Source organism: Alternaria burnsii (genome assembly GCF_013036055.1).
Source record: "Alternaria burnsii strain CBS107.38 chromosome Unknown 750, whole genome shotgun sequence".
Taxonomy (NCBI): Eukaryota; Fungi; Ascomycota; class Dothideomycetes; order Pleosporales; family Pleosporaceae; genus Alternaria; species Alternaria burnsii.
In genome coordinates, this window is record NW_024066108.1 from 3,320,536 (window position 1) to 3,337,210 (window position 16,675).

Below are 16,675 nucleotides of genomic sequence, written 5' to 3' on the forward strand. Positions count from 1 at the left end.
TGTCGGCAACATCTGCCAATCCGAGACATGGCCAAAGACACTATGCGGCCCAACAAGGTCCTCCCGAGGACCAAGGGCAAGCAGAAGACACTGCGCGAGAGAAGAGATGTCGACATTATGAACGTGAGGTTTCCCAGCCTCTTCAGCCAAGCGTCCCTCTTCAAAACCAACTAACTAATATCCACGTCAGACGAATGACAGCAGTATCGTTTCCAAAAGGAGTGTGTCCAAGTTGTATCTCAGTCATGAACCGGACTTCTACGAACCTTTTGTTCCAAAGTTCCTTCGACGCAGTATGTGACTTCTGCCTCGATTCCACGTGAACGTACACTGATGCTCGACTCGCGTTTCAAGACCCGTTGATCAACCGAGGATACTGGTTACGCATGCACGCTGTTGAACAGGCGGTCCGTCGGTTTCTAGAAGAAGGTAATTCAAGGCCCAAGATTGTTGTGAACTTGGGATGTGGATAGTGAGTAAGACATTCATCGCCCACTGGCAACATGGGAAAAAAAGTTACTAAACTCTGAAAGCGACCCCTTGCCATTCCAGTTCTGGCACAGGTATGCACCTCTTACGCAATCGGCAACCTTTGTAGACGTCGACTATCCACAGCTGATGCAACGGAAACGGGATACCATGCTCAGCAATGGTCTTCTTCGAGACGCTTTGCTCAAGACCAAACTGCGCCATGCCGAACAGCCTGTATATCTCCGCAGTGACAGATACATGGCTTTGGGCTGTGACCTCAAAGACCTCGTGACACTCGAACGTCTTTTGCGGGCCGAACTTGATGTTCCGTCGTCCTCGATCCTGTTCGTCGCCGAGGTGTCCGTCACCTATATGCCGCTAAACGACTCTGATGCACTTATACGATGGGCTAGTACCATCGAAGACGGTTCGTGGACTCCAAGAATTCTACTCAAAGTAGCATGCTAACAAATGCAGCTCGCTTCTGCATACTAGGTACTCGATCCTTCACCAATGTATACCATTGCTTTCCTATTGACTTCATATCACATAGAACAGTACCTTCCCCAGGGCCCAGCCCATCCCTTTGCCAGGACTATGCTGTCTCACTTCGACAAGCTTAAAGCATCAATCAACGCGGTTAAGTTGCATTCATCACTAAGTCAGCAAGCCACTCGTTTTCGTAATGCAGGATGGCCCACTCTAATCATGGCCCGTAATCTATGGGACCTTTGGTCCGATGATGCTTTTACCCCTCCCGCGCTCAGAAGCGGGCTAGATGCTATAGAGCCGTTTGACGAGTGGGAAGAATTCGCGCTATTTGGCGGTCATTATTTCCTACTCGTCGCCTCGAATGCGGAGCAACGGAGAACGCCCGAGTCGATCCTCAGTGAGGCAGCCGCCACTGGAGAGTGCAGCAAGGCTATCGATGCGCCGAGTATAGCCCTTGAGATTCCGGAGCTATCCACTGGTGCCGTGACGCCACGACGTTTCACAGCAGCTTTCGCTGTTGGCAAGGACTCGGTGGCCTTCCACGGGGGTCAGGGGACGCGTGCTCGTCTCGCCGATATGGATGTCCTGAGGCGGGAAGATCACAACGGGGATCGTATCAGCAAGCCTTGTGACTTGCTACCTACTGCACGCATGTGCCATACTATCACATCAATGCACAACGGTGAAGCGTTGTTGGTCGGAGGACGCGGATCGCCTACCCAGGCTTGTGCAGATTGCTGGCTCTTCGTTCATGGAGCTTGGACCAAAGTGGATGACCTTGTGCCAGCGCGATATCGTCATTGCGCTGTAGCTGTTACATTAGGAAATGGGGAATTACAGACCCATGGTGTTTTTGTCTTCGGTGGTAAAGCCAGTGACGGCACAATCCTCGATGCCGAACACTACTGCGCCTTATGGACTGCCAACAACGGATGGCACAGCATTCCCGTTGACGGACCGCGCCCGTCTGTACGCTTCGGCGCCGCGATTTCCACGATCGGTTCTGCTCAAGATTGGGGGTTGCTGATAGGAGGTGCCAACAAGAGCGGCGTGGTCGTGGAAGACGCGGTGTGGGAGTGGTCCGTTTCCGCCACACCAACACTACGACTCAACTTTAGGCACCGCACCAATGATGTGCGCAGCAGCTTGGAAAACTCTGCATGCGCGCGTATAGGTGCCAATCTAGTCCCTTGGAATGATTCCCTGATGTTGATTGGAGGTGTTTCAAAGAAGCATATCCACTCTCTATCAGACGACTTCCTGCTCTTGAAATGCAAGGACACGGCAATCGAAGTGGAGTGCGTCAGTATGCAGGTCTCACCACCAACAGCATGGCCTTTGCTAGTGGGTGTAGGGGCCGTTTCAACATCTCAAGGCGAGATTGTGCTTGCAGGAGGGGGGGCGGTATGCTTCTCAATGGGAAGCTACTGGAACGAAGAACCGATGACCATATTTCCCGGTCCTTCACAAGGGGCTAAGCCATGGCGTCGCGTTGTGCCGAGTCAGGTCAGCGGCGCAGCAGGCACAGAAGGCACAGAAGGCACAGCACAAGCGAGCACTGCTGAAACGACGACTAGAAGCCAACGGGGGGAAGCGAAAGTGAGAAAGAGACCTGCTACTGCTGCACGTACTACTGAGATTACCAGAGTGCAAATCCAGTCGTCAGATGACTTTGCGAAGCTGACGGCGTCGTTGAAACCGGCCATCATCGAAGGCCTCGATATCGGTCCGTGCACAGACTTATGGACACTTGACTACCTGACAGAGAAACTTGGCCCAGAAAGGGAACTCGTCATACACGAGTGCTCTTCAGACCGGATGACGTTCAAGGACAAGAACTTTTCGTACATCAAGAGATCGGTCTCAGATTTTCTGGGCGGGATAGCACAAGGGTCTCATGCGTATCTTCGTGCTGTGTCATCAAGTCAGCCGAACAAGCTGCCCACCAAACTTGAAAAAGATTTTCCGACAATCTCCAACGATTTCCGTATACCCACTTTGTGCAACATAGTTCGAGAGAACTATCACAGCTCACCCCTTCGCATCTCTGGGCCTGTGACCTTATGGCTACACTATGACGTCCTCTCCAACATCCTCTGTCAGATCCGCGGTTCAAAAACCCTACTTCTCTATCCGCCTACCGATGTGTCCCTACTGGGCTTTCCTCCTGGTGGCTCGTCCTCCAATATCGATGTCTTGACCTCTAAAAACCCTAAGCTTCGGCGCACTCATCCCCACGTTGCTTCACTTAAGCCCGGTGACATCCTGTACATACCACCCATGTGGAGTCATACAGCCACACCGGAAGACGGCGTTAGCGTGGCAGTCAACGTATTCTGGAAGGGACTGGAGAAAGGGTACGCAGCAGGTAAGGATGTGTACGGGAATAGAGACTTACAAGCATATGAGAATGGTAGAAGAGATGTGGAGAAGATTGTCAAAGCATTCAGAGATCTACCAGCCGATGTGTCCAAGTTTTATCTGGCAAGACTTGCGGACGAGATATTGGAGAGATCGGAAAAGCTGGGAGAGAAAAAGCGAACGAGTAATAGCAGCAAAGATGAGCAATAGATGGTACGTATGCCGTCGCCAGATACAATTTGTGAACAGTTCTATTTGGCTTTTTCTGATTTCGATGTCTTCTCAGAACGCAAATCGCGTCTACAACAGTTTTGGAAGCTTCATTTTAGCTTCTTTCGCCTGTATCATGCACCAATGGCCACTACTAGCATAACTGATACAATATAAGAGTACTGAGTGTGAACGGCACGCAATCTATGGTGGATTTTGATGTGATTTGGAGAAACGAAGCTTGGATGTCTACTCCGTCTCAATAGAGTGTGAATGTTCACAGCTCTTCGTCCCAGACTTCATTCCAACGTCCGGCGTCCAATTCAACAGGCCCATCAAATCGACCAAATCTCGGCGGTCCCGTGCCTGGCTCGGGTAGACAAATCCATTCTCGTATGCATCCAGGTACTTCGTGTTTACTATGGCTGACACAAAGCAAAGCTTGGTGTTCTTGTAATCCGGGCATTTCGACCTCACCCTGCCACTTCACCGGTTTTGGTCCGTCGGCTGAGGATTTGAGTTCCATACTCTGACCGCGACTGAGAAACAAAAGACATTTGTCCCGAACGAGATCGTCCATGCCACTGAACGCTTCATCTAGGATAACAATATCAGGATTCCGGATCGTGGCGCGCAGGAATAAGAGGACGCGCTGAGCTGAGAATGAAACTTCGCCAAACAGAGTGTTGGATGCCCATGCAGTAGTCTCGCTACCTTTCTCACAGCTGCCGAATCCAGGTCTAAGTTCCGCCTCAAACCAGTTTAAGCATGCATCCACTCTTTTCTTCGCCTGTCCATCTAGTCTCGGCTTTGTGATTGGTGTATCAGCCCATGCACTCTCCAATGTTGTTCTCAGAGTCAGTCTCTTCGGAAACAGTGCATGAACCTCTGGACTCGCATGACCCATCCGCGACTGTATTTCGAAAATGGTTATGCCGGGGACGCCGGGCTCGGGTAAGCGAGAGCGCTGGAAGAGCTTTACAGGAGCAGAGTAAGTCTGTGGATGATCTGATGTCACAAGGGACAAGAGAGTGGTCTTTCCGGAACCATTTGCCCCAAATATACCCCAGCGTTGATTTCGACACACATCCCAATGAAGACCGGATCGAGAAACGCCATTGACTTCCTGTTCCCAGTCTCCTAAGACAGAGTTCTGGCCATAGGCAATGCGTACTCCTTGCATCTCGACGACGGGTTCTCCGATAGTAGGTATAGAGGTATCCACTCTTTCGTAGCCGTCTCGGCTCAGTGCCGGCGTACCTGGCGATGTTTTGGAGTCGTCTCTTCCTGATTGTTGTCCTGCTTTCCTTGTGTCTTTGATGCTTGAGCTCTGTTCGTCATCCCTAAGACTGTCAATTTCCTCGTACTTCTCTTCCAGATACCTCAACACCTCCTCCTTTGGCCCCAGCCTATTAACTTTTCCGTCTTCCCCAGCGTACACAACATGTGTAATCCAGCCAGGAACATCGTCCTGCGGTCGTAGACTGAGAACAACACGTGGTGCGTTGGCTTCCGCAAGACGATGCAAAACCTTGGAGATGTGCCTTGTGACAACAGGATCAAGCCCAACTACCATGCTGTTAGCTTACTCTATCCAAGAATACAATAGCAGCACAAAGTCAAGACTCACTAAACGGCGCATCCAGACACAGCATCTCGGGCCTACTCAGTAATGCCTTCGCAATTCTCGCCCGTCTGCTCTGCCCATTGCTCAACATACTGACAGGCTTGTCGATAAACCTCTCTAGTTCCAAATCCCGCATTACCCTCTTCATGTCATCTTCATCCACGCTCTTTGCCTTCAATTCCTCTTCTCCAGGGTTCATCGTTACGATACCCGTCAGGTATCTCTGGACAGTGAAATCGGTATCTTCTCTTAGGGACTCATAGCGTGCCGACAGATAGGCGCCACCAAAAGCTTTCCGCTCAACATCGAAGCCCACATACTCGATCGCTCGCTCGGGGAAGCGGAGGCGCGGTCTGTTTTCTGTGATGGCTGGGGTGAGAAGGTAAGGGAAAGACCGCGCTGTTGGGGGGAAGCAGAGTAGTTGACCGCGAAGGATTTGGAGAAACGCCGTGCGAATGTCAGATGATGGGCTTAGAACCGCCCAATGCTGTTTCGGCGTTGAGAAGGATGGTAGATCTAACGTAAGACCCGAGAACAACGGCGGGTTTGAAGCCGCATCTTGATCTTTTGACGAAGGATGTTGGCGGTAAAACGTGCCATTGGCGATTCTAACGATAGGCGACGACGAACAAAGCCGACGTGAAGTTCCAAGTCTTGCACATCTTGTGGCTGCGGAGAACAGCGCTTGCGGTCTTCGCATTTCGGAATCGCGGTGTTGTTGCACTCATGTTGGAACGGGATAAATGGCCTGCATTTGGTGGTGTTTGACGTAGCGGAAAAGTGTCCGTGTCCGCGAAGACGAAGTAGGAATGACGTCGCGCGCGGTCGCTTGGTCTGCCGAGGTATGTGAGGGATGGCGTCTCCGCATAATTGTTACGCACGACAGATGGAGGCTCTAGCCCTTCTCATGCGAGTAACCTGAGATGTTCCCTAGTTTGCAGCCGTCGAGGCCAAAAGTATGTCGTCTACAGTGGTAGTTTTATCAGACTTGCTGACAGATCGCAGCCTCACCAGCAACCCGCAACACCCTCATTCGCGCACCAACAGCGACGCGCCGCGCATCCGCCATCACAAGCCTCGCAACAACCTACAACGCAGCCTTCAAACCCATTCACCAACGTTTCGAAACCACGATCACAAATCGAAGCTATGCCACCCTTTGGCCCCCCACAAACGCCAGCTACCTTCTTCACACCCGTCTATGACAGCGCAATACGGCATCCGGTATTCTTCACGCAAAATCTGAAAAAGCCGCCGTTTCCCATACCACAAGCCGCTAGTCAAGGCTGGAGTCCAGTGGCGAGTGGCTATGTGATGGAGCAGAGGCGAGCAGAGGTGACGGGGAAGACGAAGTTATGATCATGAAGTAACGTGTACAAGCATTGGGCGGCGTCGAGGAGTTCAAGGTGTCCGATTTGCACTCAACTGAAGAAACTGAAAGACATGCGACATCTGCAAGCTATACGAGCTCTGGTCAGCCACGTTCGTGGATGCCTTCGGGTCGAACTCAGATTGTCTTGATTAGGAAACTCGCTGTTTTGAATTGTGCTACCCGTATATTGCTTGTCTTCTTCTAATAATGCATGCTACTTAGTGTAGCGGGTATCTCTAGCAGCGGTCACGTTTAGACATATCCCTCCCTTCCGTTCCAGAGCTCCTTCAGACCCCACACATCCGGTTTCCTACAAGCTCTGCCGGCCGACAAGCTTGCTGGGTAACAGGGCTGTCGTGATGACACAGCCCAGTGTTACTCCTCCAGCTAGATATAAAACACTGTTGATGTCCCTCCCTGCACCACCGCCAGCATACAAATGCTGTGCAATAAGTGGACTGATAATGCCGAACAGCCTGCCCCAGAAACTCGCGATACCGCATGCCGTGCCTCTGATAGGTGCCGGAAAAGCCTCGGGTGTCCAACCGTACAAGACCGAGTTGAACATGGATTGGAAGAAGTACTCCATGACGTTGAAGCCAATGTTCGAAGCTGCCGAGTTGACACTACTGAAGAGGAAGATGGAAATGCCCATGAGCGCAGAGGAAACCACCATTGTCCATTTGCGGCCCACTCGTGATGCACGATAAGACAGAGTTCCGAGCACAACTCCGAGAACTCCGGGAAGATAAATGAAAATGTAAGAGCGGTAGGTGTAGCGGAGCGAAAGATCAAGGGCGCCATTCTTTACGGCCAAAATCTGTGGAAGGTAGGAGCCTAACGGAATCAGTATACATCATCGAGAGAACAAATGTGCAACTCACCTGCAACAGTGAAGCCCCAATAGTCGCATATGTAAGTAAGCCAAACTAAAAGTGTCAATCTTGTCATCTGATAGCTCGAAAACAGAATCTTAAAGCGGTCGCCTTCTAATTTCAGCTTCTCAGCCCATGTGGACTTGAGCTGTTTGACACCGCCTCCAAGCATGGGTCCAGTATTTCGGTCAGAATCGAACTCTCTTTCAAGTGCTTCGAGATCCTCCAGGACCAATGTACAGTTCGTACCGTTGTATTGAGCCATAGTGTGCAACACTTGGATGGCTTCTGCATCTTTTCCACGATATATGAGGAATTTCGGGGACTCCTGGAAGGTAAAAATAACCGAACGCAAGACGAAGACAAGTATTGTTATGCCTCCCAGAGTAAAGAGTAGATAGCGCCATCCCATGTTGTCTTCCCTTGAGCAACAGGCCTCTCCTGTAGCAACGATGCCGCAAGCAGGTAACGCTCGATCTCCCTCAGAGAAATTAGGACTGCAAGACCAGTTGGGGATGAAACCATAGGCGAGCACTGAGCAGATAACAACACCGATTGGTTGAAAAACGGACAATAAGGGAAGAAGGTAGCGCTTGCTCTGGGGGGTGGCTTCCAAGGTTATCGTGGTGTCAATGGGAATGTTGCCCCCAACGCCGAATCCAGTAAATGCCGTAAGAACCAGAATGGCGTTGTAAGTGCTTGGAGCGCCAATGCAAGTGCCGAAGATGCACGCGATGAAGACTGTCAGGTTGAAAGAGAACTTTCGCCCAATCACGTCCACAAGGACACCCCACACAAACGCCCCGGCGGTGAGTCCGATCGAAAAGGCAGTGGATAGCTTGCCAGTTTGATCAGCTCCAAACCCCATTTCCTGCTGGATGGGCGAAAGGACGAGGCCAAATGCCTGTGCCCACATCAAGTCAATCATGTAGCCAAAGCCACAAAGGGCCCAAATCGACCACTGGTATCGACCCATGCCCATGAGGTCGATCTCGCGGTTGATGAGCAAGCATTTCTTCTCGTACAAAGAGATATCTTCATCGCCAAGCTCTTCAGCTAACGAGCGTGAACGCTCCGGGTCGTCCGATCGATCATGGCTAACAGGCTTCTCTTTGTCTGTGTCCAAAGATGTTCCGTCTCTTGTGATTATTTCTTCGGCAAGATTCGTGTGTTCAAGTGTAGAATAGTTTCGAGAAGAAGATGCGATTACCTCGCCGGTGTTCAAAAGGGCGTCGCCCTCACCCGCTTCAGAACTCGAATGCGACATTGTTGGGTTGTTGTCTGAGTACTCGACAGACGGCGAAATGTTGAGAGATGCCCCTTCGGCGCTTACCCCTCCTGTGTGTGTACCATAGGCTTCACATGGGCGGCACTACACTCCGCGGCGGGGGAAGGCTAAGATGCGTTGGGCAGTAGTTAAGCGATGCCTGATAAGCACCTTGATTGCGCCGGTGTAGCTGCGGTGTCAGAAGTGTCAAAGGAGCTGCATCCATGGCATTGCGTGCAGACGTTGAGTGTCGGGTGCTAACGCTTTGAGGCTCAGTCTAGGCAGATCCTGTTGTCCAACACGCCTGGTTGTTAACAAAGGTGCGACAGGAACGATCATTGCTCTTGATGAGAACCTGAGGATAACAAAATGGAGAGACAAACATGTTTCGTACCGCTAGTGGATGTGACCGGAACATCTTCCGGCAAACATTGCCTTGTCAATAGTGGTGAAAGCTTACAGTTCAATCTGTAGAAGTCTCTGCTTGTAGGCGAAAGGATGCTCCTGGGTGTCAGGAAGGTAAGCGACGTAGCAGGCATATATACATGGGTATGCGGATTGTTCTATCGTCTCAGTTACTCTCGCGGCCGTAACAGCGTTGTCGTCAAAATGTCGTGCGCAGTGACGTATCTGTATGCGAGTCCTGAGTAGCGAGCATGGGATTTTGAAAGCGCATGTCATTGTAGATGCGAGACCACCCACACATTGAGACACGGCACGACTAAAAAGTGCGGCAATAGATAGCAACATGCGAGGGCTTGTGTCCCATGACCCGAGATTGAGTGGGGATGTGCAGGCTGACACTCGGCTTGCCCAGTTGGGCGGGCACTTGACGCGAAAGATCGCGATCTGAGATTGAACGCGAATGCAACGAAGACTGAACGGTGAGCGGGCATTAGCGAAAGTCGTGAAAGTGAGTGAAGGCGGAGAAGACAGATCGAGTTCTAGTGCAGTCAAAATGCAGGACGCAGGTCTCGCTGCCCATGCAGCGTTCAGCGCAAAGGGTCTAGCTCCACTTTCCGGCGCATGTGCTGCCAAGGCCGGAGCGGTGGATCTGTGCGCCGTGATGCTGGAACTTTTTTTCGGAGACATAGCAAAAGTCCAAAGCCGCGAACAACGCTTCTTCAATTAATCTATTTGCAATGGCTCCCCGCAGAAAGCGCCAGCGGCTCTCGCTCGATGGAGCAGAAGCAGTCACAGCCACCGCCGATGTTGAGCAACCCTCGAAGCCTTCCACAGCAGCGCCCAAAGAAGCTGCACGCAGACAACTTTTCGTTCGCGGGCTTGCGCCCACTGTCACCACCGAAGACCTGACCGAATACTTCTCCGAATCATACCCAATCAAGAATGCGCTCGTCGTGCTGGATAAAGAAACTCGCGAATCCAAGAGCTACGGTTTCGTCACATTCGCCGACGTGGAGGATGCGCAAAGAGCAAAGGAGGAGTTGAACAACACAGAAATCAAGGGAAAGAAGATCAAGGTCGACTTTGCCGAGGCCAGACAGCGAGAGGGCGAAGAGAAGCGTCCCCGGGCGGGTGACAGGGCCAAGGCAGAGCGCGAGCAGCAGATCAAGGATGCGCAAACACCAAAACTCATCATTCGCAACCTTCCATGGACTATCAAGACGCCAGAAGACTTAGAAAAGTTGTTCAGAAGCTATGGCAAGGTCAACTTTGTCAATCTGCCCAAGAAGCCAAATGGTGAACTGAGAGGCTTTGGCTTCGTCTCGCTACGGGGAAAGAAGAACGCGGAGAGAGCGATACAGGAACTCAACGGCAAAGAGGTTGGCGAGAGGCCTATCGCCGTCGATTGGGCCGTGGATCGAGACACATGGCAGAGCCTGCAAAAGACCGAGCAGGAGGGCGACGATGCCAAGGACGAGGGGGAGGACGAAGATGAAGACATGGAAGACGCGGAGAGCTCTGCTGTCAGCTCGGACGAAGACGACGACGACAACGACGACGAGGATCTCGACGATAGCAACACCGACTACGAAGACATATCGGAGGATGACGAGGACGGTGGCGTAGAGCTTGACCAAGAAGACAACCGACCAAAGCGCGAGGAGTACACCGTCTTCGTACGCAACGTCCCCTTCACGGTAGATGACGAGCGTCTTAAGGAGCACTTCCAGCAGTTCGGTGGCGTCCGATTCGCGCGCGTCGTGGTCGATCGCGAGACGGAACGACCAAAGGGTACGGGATTCGTCTCGTTCTTTTCGGAAGAAGACATGATCAATTGCCTGAAGGGAGTCCCGCGCGTCAAGCTACAGAAGAGGAATCTCGACAAGAAAGACGGCTCCACCATCACGGTCACACACTCTGTACTCGAAGACGAAGATGCCGACCCAACTGGCAAGTACACCATCGACGGTCGTATCCTACAAATCTCACGCGCAGTGGATAAGAACGAAGCCACCCGTCTGACAGCAGAAGGCGCTGCTTCGCGCTTCAGTCGCGACAAAGACAAGCGTCGTCTCTACCTTCTCTCCGAGGGAACCATCTCCTCCAACTCGCCTCTATACCAGAAGCTCTCGCCCTCTGAAATCAAGATGCGTGAAGAGAGCGCAACAATGCGACGTAAACAGATCCAAGAGAATCCTTCGCTTCACTTGTCCCTTACTCGCCTGTCTATACGCAACATTCCCCGCAGTATCACATCTAAGGACCTGAAGCAACTTGCTCGTAGCGCCGTCGTTGGCTTCGCAGCCGATGTTAAGGAGGGCAAGCGTCAGAAACTTAACAAGGAGGAAGTCATCCGTGGCGGTCAAGAAATGCTTGTCGCCGAGAAAATGCGTAAGAAGAAGGGCAAAGGTATTGTCAAGCAAGCCAAAGTCGTCTTCGAAACACCTGCTGGTAGCAAAGTTTCCGAAGATACTGGTGCAGGAAGGAGTAGAGGATACGGATTTATTGAGTACTACACGCACCGAAATGCACTTATGGGCCTACGATGGCTCAACGGCCACGCTGTAGACTACAAGATCAAGTCTGGCCCTACCCCAAAGAGCAAGAAGGCTGCCCAAGAAGCGCTGGAAGATAAAAGAAAGCGCCTCATCGTCGAGTTCGCCATCGAAAACGCCAATGTTGTTAACCGACGTTCGGACCGCGAGGAAAAGTCCAGAGAAGCACCCAAGTCAAAGGCGGATGGCGAGGCTGACAACAGCGATGCCGAGCCGGGTGCGACCCAAGGCCAGAAGCGCAAGCGTAGTTCTAGCTCTGCAACCCAAAATTCGGGCAAGGGTAAGAAGAACGGCAAAGGGAAACAGGGTACGGGTGCTGTGGAAGCTGACGCGGAAGCCGCCGCTGCAGTAAAGAGCAAAGACGGGAAATTGGCACAGCGGACGAGAATCATTGCGAAGAAGAGGCAAGCGAGGAAAGCAAGAAAAGCTGGAAAATAAAGGTTATGATTGCATGTCGTTAGTAGCATTAGCGAAGGCGTTGATGTCAATGGAAAAAGTGATTCTTGATCCATGGTTCTGCTGACTTTGTCTCCTGTTTTTCTTCCGCGGCCTTGGGCATTTGACAACATGGAATATGATGAAGAAGCAGGACATTCCGCTGCAAGCCACTTTACCCACTGTCGGAGCTTGGCCGATTGATTCGCCCCGGATCATACTCGCTTCTGCTTGTCCCTTGTTCTCTTGCTATCCGCGAAATCGTTGTCTTGGTGATTCGTTACAATTTCTGTGTGTACGCTGATCATGTTGCCTAGACTACTTCCGTCGAGACGCCATTCCTTTTGGGTAAGGTGTCCTACAGGAAGACGATTGATAAAATGGAGGCTGGCTGAGGAACGAGGAGTGTGGGAGTACTAACCACTCGAGACGACGTGTCGTATGGAGAGTGCATAAATGTGCGAGTTCATAGAGCAAGCTATTTCTACAATTCACAGTGGCACCAACATGTTCAGGAGCTTAGATTTGTACTTGAAATGTACTTGACGTGTACATTTTAGAATACCTAGGTAGTCAAGCTCATGTATGGCCTCTTTAGGATCATATGGTTTTGCAGTTTCCGAACAGTCCACCGGTTTTTCCCTCCGCGGAGTATGCCGAGGAACGATATCGGAATCTGTTCGTACGGATCCTGCATCGTAGTATCGCCCTGGTGTGCAAAGGAGCGCATATGCAGTGTTCCGACTGTAGTGACTGGAAGGAACATTGCGCATAAACGCTCGCGGGTGAAGCCGTCTGCCCAACTTATCGGTTCGTGGATGCGGCGTATGTACGAGAACACGAGTGCCTTGCTTTGAGTTTGATACCGAGTCAGTAAACACAGACAAAGTTGATGGCACTGCTCATTCTGATCCAAAGATTGCACTGTTAGATGAGATCGATCGTGATGGATCTTGTGTTTCCGGAACATCTGATCGTGTGCCTAAATCGGGTGCGTCTTCCACTGCGTATTTCTTTGACGTCTACTACTACCACCAACAAACCAGATTTGTAGTAACTTTCTTCAGTGCTCAATACACCCCACTGCCAGTCAAGGAACAGCCCCTTGAGTATCATGGGTCATGCTTCACATCCAAGGCGGATAGAAGACGCGGCTGCCTCAAGAACGAGCCGTAGGCACAGCTCCAGGGATGTTTTCCTTGGCTGCAGCTCAGATTTACTCTAAAATCCGGTCGACTTGTATACAGCTGTAGTACAAGAATAACAGGGCAGGGCAACGATATCAGCACCTCGAGAGAAAACCATCTGCAGGTGCAAGGGCCGGCTCACAGACCGGTTCCCCAGCGCCTGCTCTACTCCTGATTCACGAATCGTTTTGCATGGCGAACCATCTCGTAGTCTCGACATCTGTAGTGTTCTGCGGCAGTACGATGGTGGCTTGATAACTTATGAGCACTCACAGTGCTTTTCGTTTGCTGGTACCACTAGGTGCCATCCAAAGAAATAGACCAGATTAAGCGTGGGGCTTTACAACAGGTAGGTAATGAAAGACTCTCATCACCATTTCATAAAGTGGTACAGCGTTTTGACCACAATAGTAACAAATTTTGTGAATTCGTGCAAGGAGCAATGAGCGACGGACAATCAAGCTCAGAAAACACTCGCTTATGAGTGAAAGCGCATGACAGCAAATGCACACCAACGATCTGGGGGTTATGCCGGGGAAGCGGTTGGAAGTTGTGACAACCAGGGTAGGGAAGGGATTGGCTTCCAAGTCCTAAGCCAGTGAGAGGTTCATGCTCATGAACGATGTTCAATGCGGTCATGCTATCAGCCGAGCTTTGATAATTGGAGTTCATGCTCGCATGTTCGTGTCATCATGACATGCTATACCGGGCCAGATGGAGAAGGAAAAGATCACCATTATTTGTTAGCATGCGATGTACGTTTCGAGATCAGATGTGCTGACCTGGTTCAACTACCGACTCGTGAGAGGCTATAGACGATCGTGTCAAACCCGGTATCTGTGCAGCCGTGGCATGACTGCGTGCTGAGCACAACGGGGAAACGGGTAGCCCGATCCATGCTGAACTTTTCGTAATTAGATCCGCAGCCCCTGGTACACTAGTTTGATCAACGGGGCGTAAGCAATCGTTCATCAGAGCTCGATACCTAGGTACCCAAAAGCTTATCCTGCATAACACGGCCAGCTTCCTTTGATTATCATGTGCGTTCGAGCGCAAAGGGGACTTTCCGTAGACTTTGAACTCATGTTTGTTAAGCTCCCACCGGGACGAAAGCGTATTGTCTACAGCGACCACAACCGTGGACCGTACAGCAGGACCAATTAAACGCGTCGGGTGTCCGTGTAGGTCGAACCTGGGCATTGAATGACTCCTTCCCGGACTAGCTTCTAGCAGACAAGCTGGGCGCCGTGTTTTCGCCAATGACCAACTTTTGAGTAGTCGAGCACCAAGGCTCAACTACCAGCATCTAGGGACCGTGAAGAGGCGTGCATGAGGAGTGCCGGCTGCAGATGCGTATGAATCATTCCGGTATGGAATTGTGTCACAATATTTTCACTCTGCACTCTGTCCCAGTAGGAAGGAAAAAAAGAACGTGGGGGTCGCGATAGTACAACGACACGACTGACATCTTTGACCTGTCAGGCAATCAGCTAGTCTAAGCCCGTATGTGATGCGTAACTCAATTGCTGCAGGCACTCTTTCCAGTAAATGAGATCGTTCAAAGGAAGGTGCGGCCAAGAAGTTTGTCAACGAAGCATATAAAGAGTCGCGACTTTCTCCTTTTCAGTGCGACCCCCAGACTTCCCTAGATTTTCCCCACAACCTTCTCAAATTCTGCGTACCAACAGCCTATAACACAAAATTTTGGCACGTGTATACCACGGCCACCAAATCTCGAGTACAAGCCACAAACGTGAAATCTCGATGTACGTTTGCAAGGTTCCACCATAGTCAACAAGCTGACAATGATTATAGTGCCCGAACACAAGACCGAACAAGCAGTCATACCATCGACACAGAAGAACATGTGCTTTTATGAGAAGATCACATTCTCTTGCAGCCATGTTGAGCATCTGCTCATACAGCATTGCCATTTCGCACGCAACGATCCTGGCCATCAATGTTTCGGCGCTTGGAACGTCAGACGAGAATGGTATCAAGGAGAGATGAGTTGTAGCGACTGTGTAAAACAGAAACAATACAATTCTGCAACAAATGGGGGGCAGTCAGCATACACCGTCGCCAGTGGAAGGTAGTTGTACCTGCACAAGTTGGAAACAAGAAGCCGCCCACAGCTACTTGTTGTGTATCTAGAGTCTTTTCTTTGTCTAAAAGAGCTTGTGTTTTCCCAGCGAGTTTCGAGTATCTGGATCGGATGATAGGAGGAAAGACTGTAGTCGTACTTGTTGGGTTTCTGTCATTGTTGTACGCCTGGGCGGTCGTATCGTGCTTAAGCGACAGATCTTGACAACTGTGAGATTCGGGGTCCAAAGCCACCACGTCCGGCATTTCACACATTCACCGTATACCATTAGCTCTATATGTGCATATCACCAGATATAAGGTAGATCGAAATACAATCTCACGCAAGCTGCAAACGTTATCCGGTATGCTTCTGAGATGGAGACTCAACACTATTAGCGGCTCAACCAGAGATGCATCTTGAGAATGACTCGAAACTTTGTGAAAAATACTCAAGCATATGCTAGCGGGCAGACGATGATGGGCGTACTGGTTTAGCGAACGGGATGGCGTCAGGGAAGTGCTACTTGTGACCTTGTGGGATGAAGAAGTCTGTGGCGGAATAAGGCTTGTGCGACCCTAGCCTCAGCCCCACCCTGCCATGCCGAAGCTAACATCGTGACTTCCCATCGTGGGCATTCGACGTTCCACATCACCAACATCGATATACAGCCCTCCACCATGTCAGATGCTACAGAGCAGCCGAAGAAAGAGAGGTTCGCGCCAAAGCAACCCGTCACACTGAATCCACCGAAGGATGATGTCATTGAGCGCGATTACCTCGCAAAGTGTGATGGTACGGCTTCTCCATGACGGGCGAATGCTGGGTGGCTAGTCGCTGACTAGCAGCAGGTACAAATGATGGATTTCCAACTCTAGTCGCTATCAAGGTATCTACCACTGTTCCTGGAGTATGGTATCTTGCCCATGCAGAAGGATTGACTTTGATTTAGGGTGACGTCTTTGACGTGAGTGGTAAAGAGACGTATGCACCCGGGAAGGGCTATCACGGTTCGTCACCCCTGAAAGAGATATTGCATATCACAAGAGCTAACCCTGTGTGCCAGTCTTTGCGGGGAAAGAGCCCAACCGCGCCCTTGGGCTTTCTTCCCTCAAGCCTGAAGATTGCATATCTGACTACTCAGAGCTTTCCGACAAGGAAAAGCAAGTACTCAACGATTGGCATACGTTCTTTAGCAAGCGGTACAACATAGTCGGCCGGTTGCCTTCGGAGGGTGCTAATCTTTGAATAACATTTTTCTCCGAGTGCCGGCTAGAAGACGACCCATTATTGACTAGCTCAACGCAGAGAAGCAAATTAAGAAGGCTACAATCC

At 50.9% G+C, this 16,675-nt stretch overlaps 6 protein-coding genes across 6 annotated transcripts; 4 read left to right on the forward strand and 2 right to left on the reverse strand.

The window, feature by feature from the left end:
• Nucleotides 1-27: 27 nt before the first annotated feature.
• Nucleotides 28-3,534, forward strand: GT037_002559 (leucine carboxyl methyltransferase 2; the record flags this gene model as incomplete). Its single annotated transcript, XM_038927606.1, has 6 exons — nt 28-123; nt 191-293; nt 355-472; nt 534-898; nt 949-966; nt 1,025-3,534. The coding sequence occupies 6 exons, from the start codon at nt 28-30 to the stop codon at nt 3,532-3,534; spliced, it is 3,210 nt and encodes a 1,069-aa protein (XP_038790898.1).
• Nucleotides 3,535-3,811: 277 nt separating this feature from the next.
• On the reverse strand, nt 3,812-5,861 carry GT037_002560 (abc transporter-like protein; the record flags this gene model as incomplete). The annotated part of the gene is made up of 2 exons (XM_038927607.1): nt 3,812-5,103; nt 5,165-5,861. The coding sequence occupies 2 exons, from the start codon at nt 5,859-5,861 to the stop codon at nt 3,812-3,814; spliced, it is 1,989 nt and encodes a 662-aa protein (XP_038790899.1).
• Nucleotides 5,862-6,084: 223 nt separating this feature from the next.
• Nucleotides 6,085-6,520, forward strand: GT037_002561 (uncharacterized protein; the record flags this gene model as incomplete). Its single annotated transcript, XM_038927608.1, has 2 exons — nt 6,085-6,117; nt 6,167-6,520. The coding sequence occupies 2 exons, from the start codon at nt 6,085-6,087 to the stop codon at nt 6,518-6,520; spliced, it is 387 nt and encodes a 128-aa protein (XP_038790900.1).
• A 323-nt stretch (nt 6,521-6,843) lies between these two features.
• On the reverse strand, nt 6,844-8,675 carry GT037_002562 (membrane transporter; the record flags this gene model as incomplete). Its single annotated transcript, XM_038927609.1, has 2 exons — nt 6,844-7,370; nt 7,418-8,675. The coding sequence occupies 2 exons, from the start codon at nt 8,673-8,675 to the stop codon at nt 6,844-6,846; spliced, it is 1,785 nt and encodes a 594-aa protein (XP_038790901.1).
• A 1,142-nt stretch (nt 8,676-9,817) lies between these two features.
• On the forward strand, nt 9,818-12,073 carry GT037_002563 (nucleolar protein 4; the record flags this gene model as incomplete). The annotated part of the gene is made up of 1 exon (XM_038927610.1): nt 9,818-12,073. One exon carries the CDS (start codon nt 9,818-9,820, stop codon nt 12,071-12,073), a length of 2,256 nt encoding a protein of 751 aa, XP_038790902.1.
• A 3,947-nt stretch (nt 12,074-16,020) lies between these two features.
• Nucleotides 16,021-16,588, forward strand: GT037_002564 (progesterone binding protein; the record flags this gene model as incomplete). Its single annotated transcript, XM_038927611.1, has 4 exons — nt 16,021-16,135; nt 16,192-16,250; nt 16,293-16,350; nt 16,407-16,588. 4 exons carry the CDS (start codon nt 16,021-16,023, stop codon nt 16,586-16,588), a joined length of 414 nt encoding a protein of 137 aa, XP_038790903.1.
• Nucleotides 16,589-16,675: the final 87 nt, after the last annotated feature.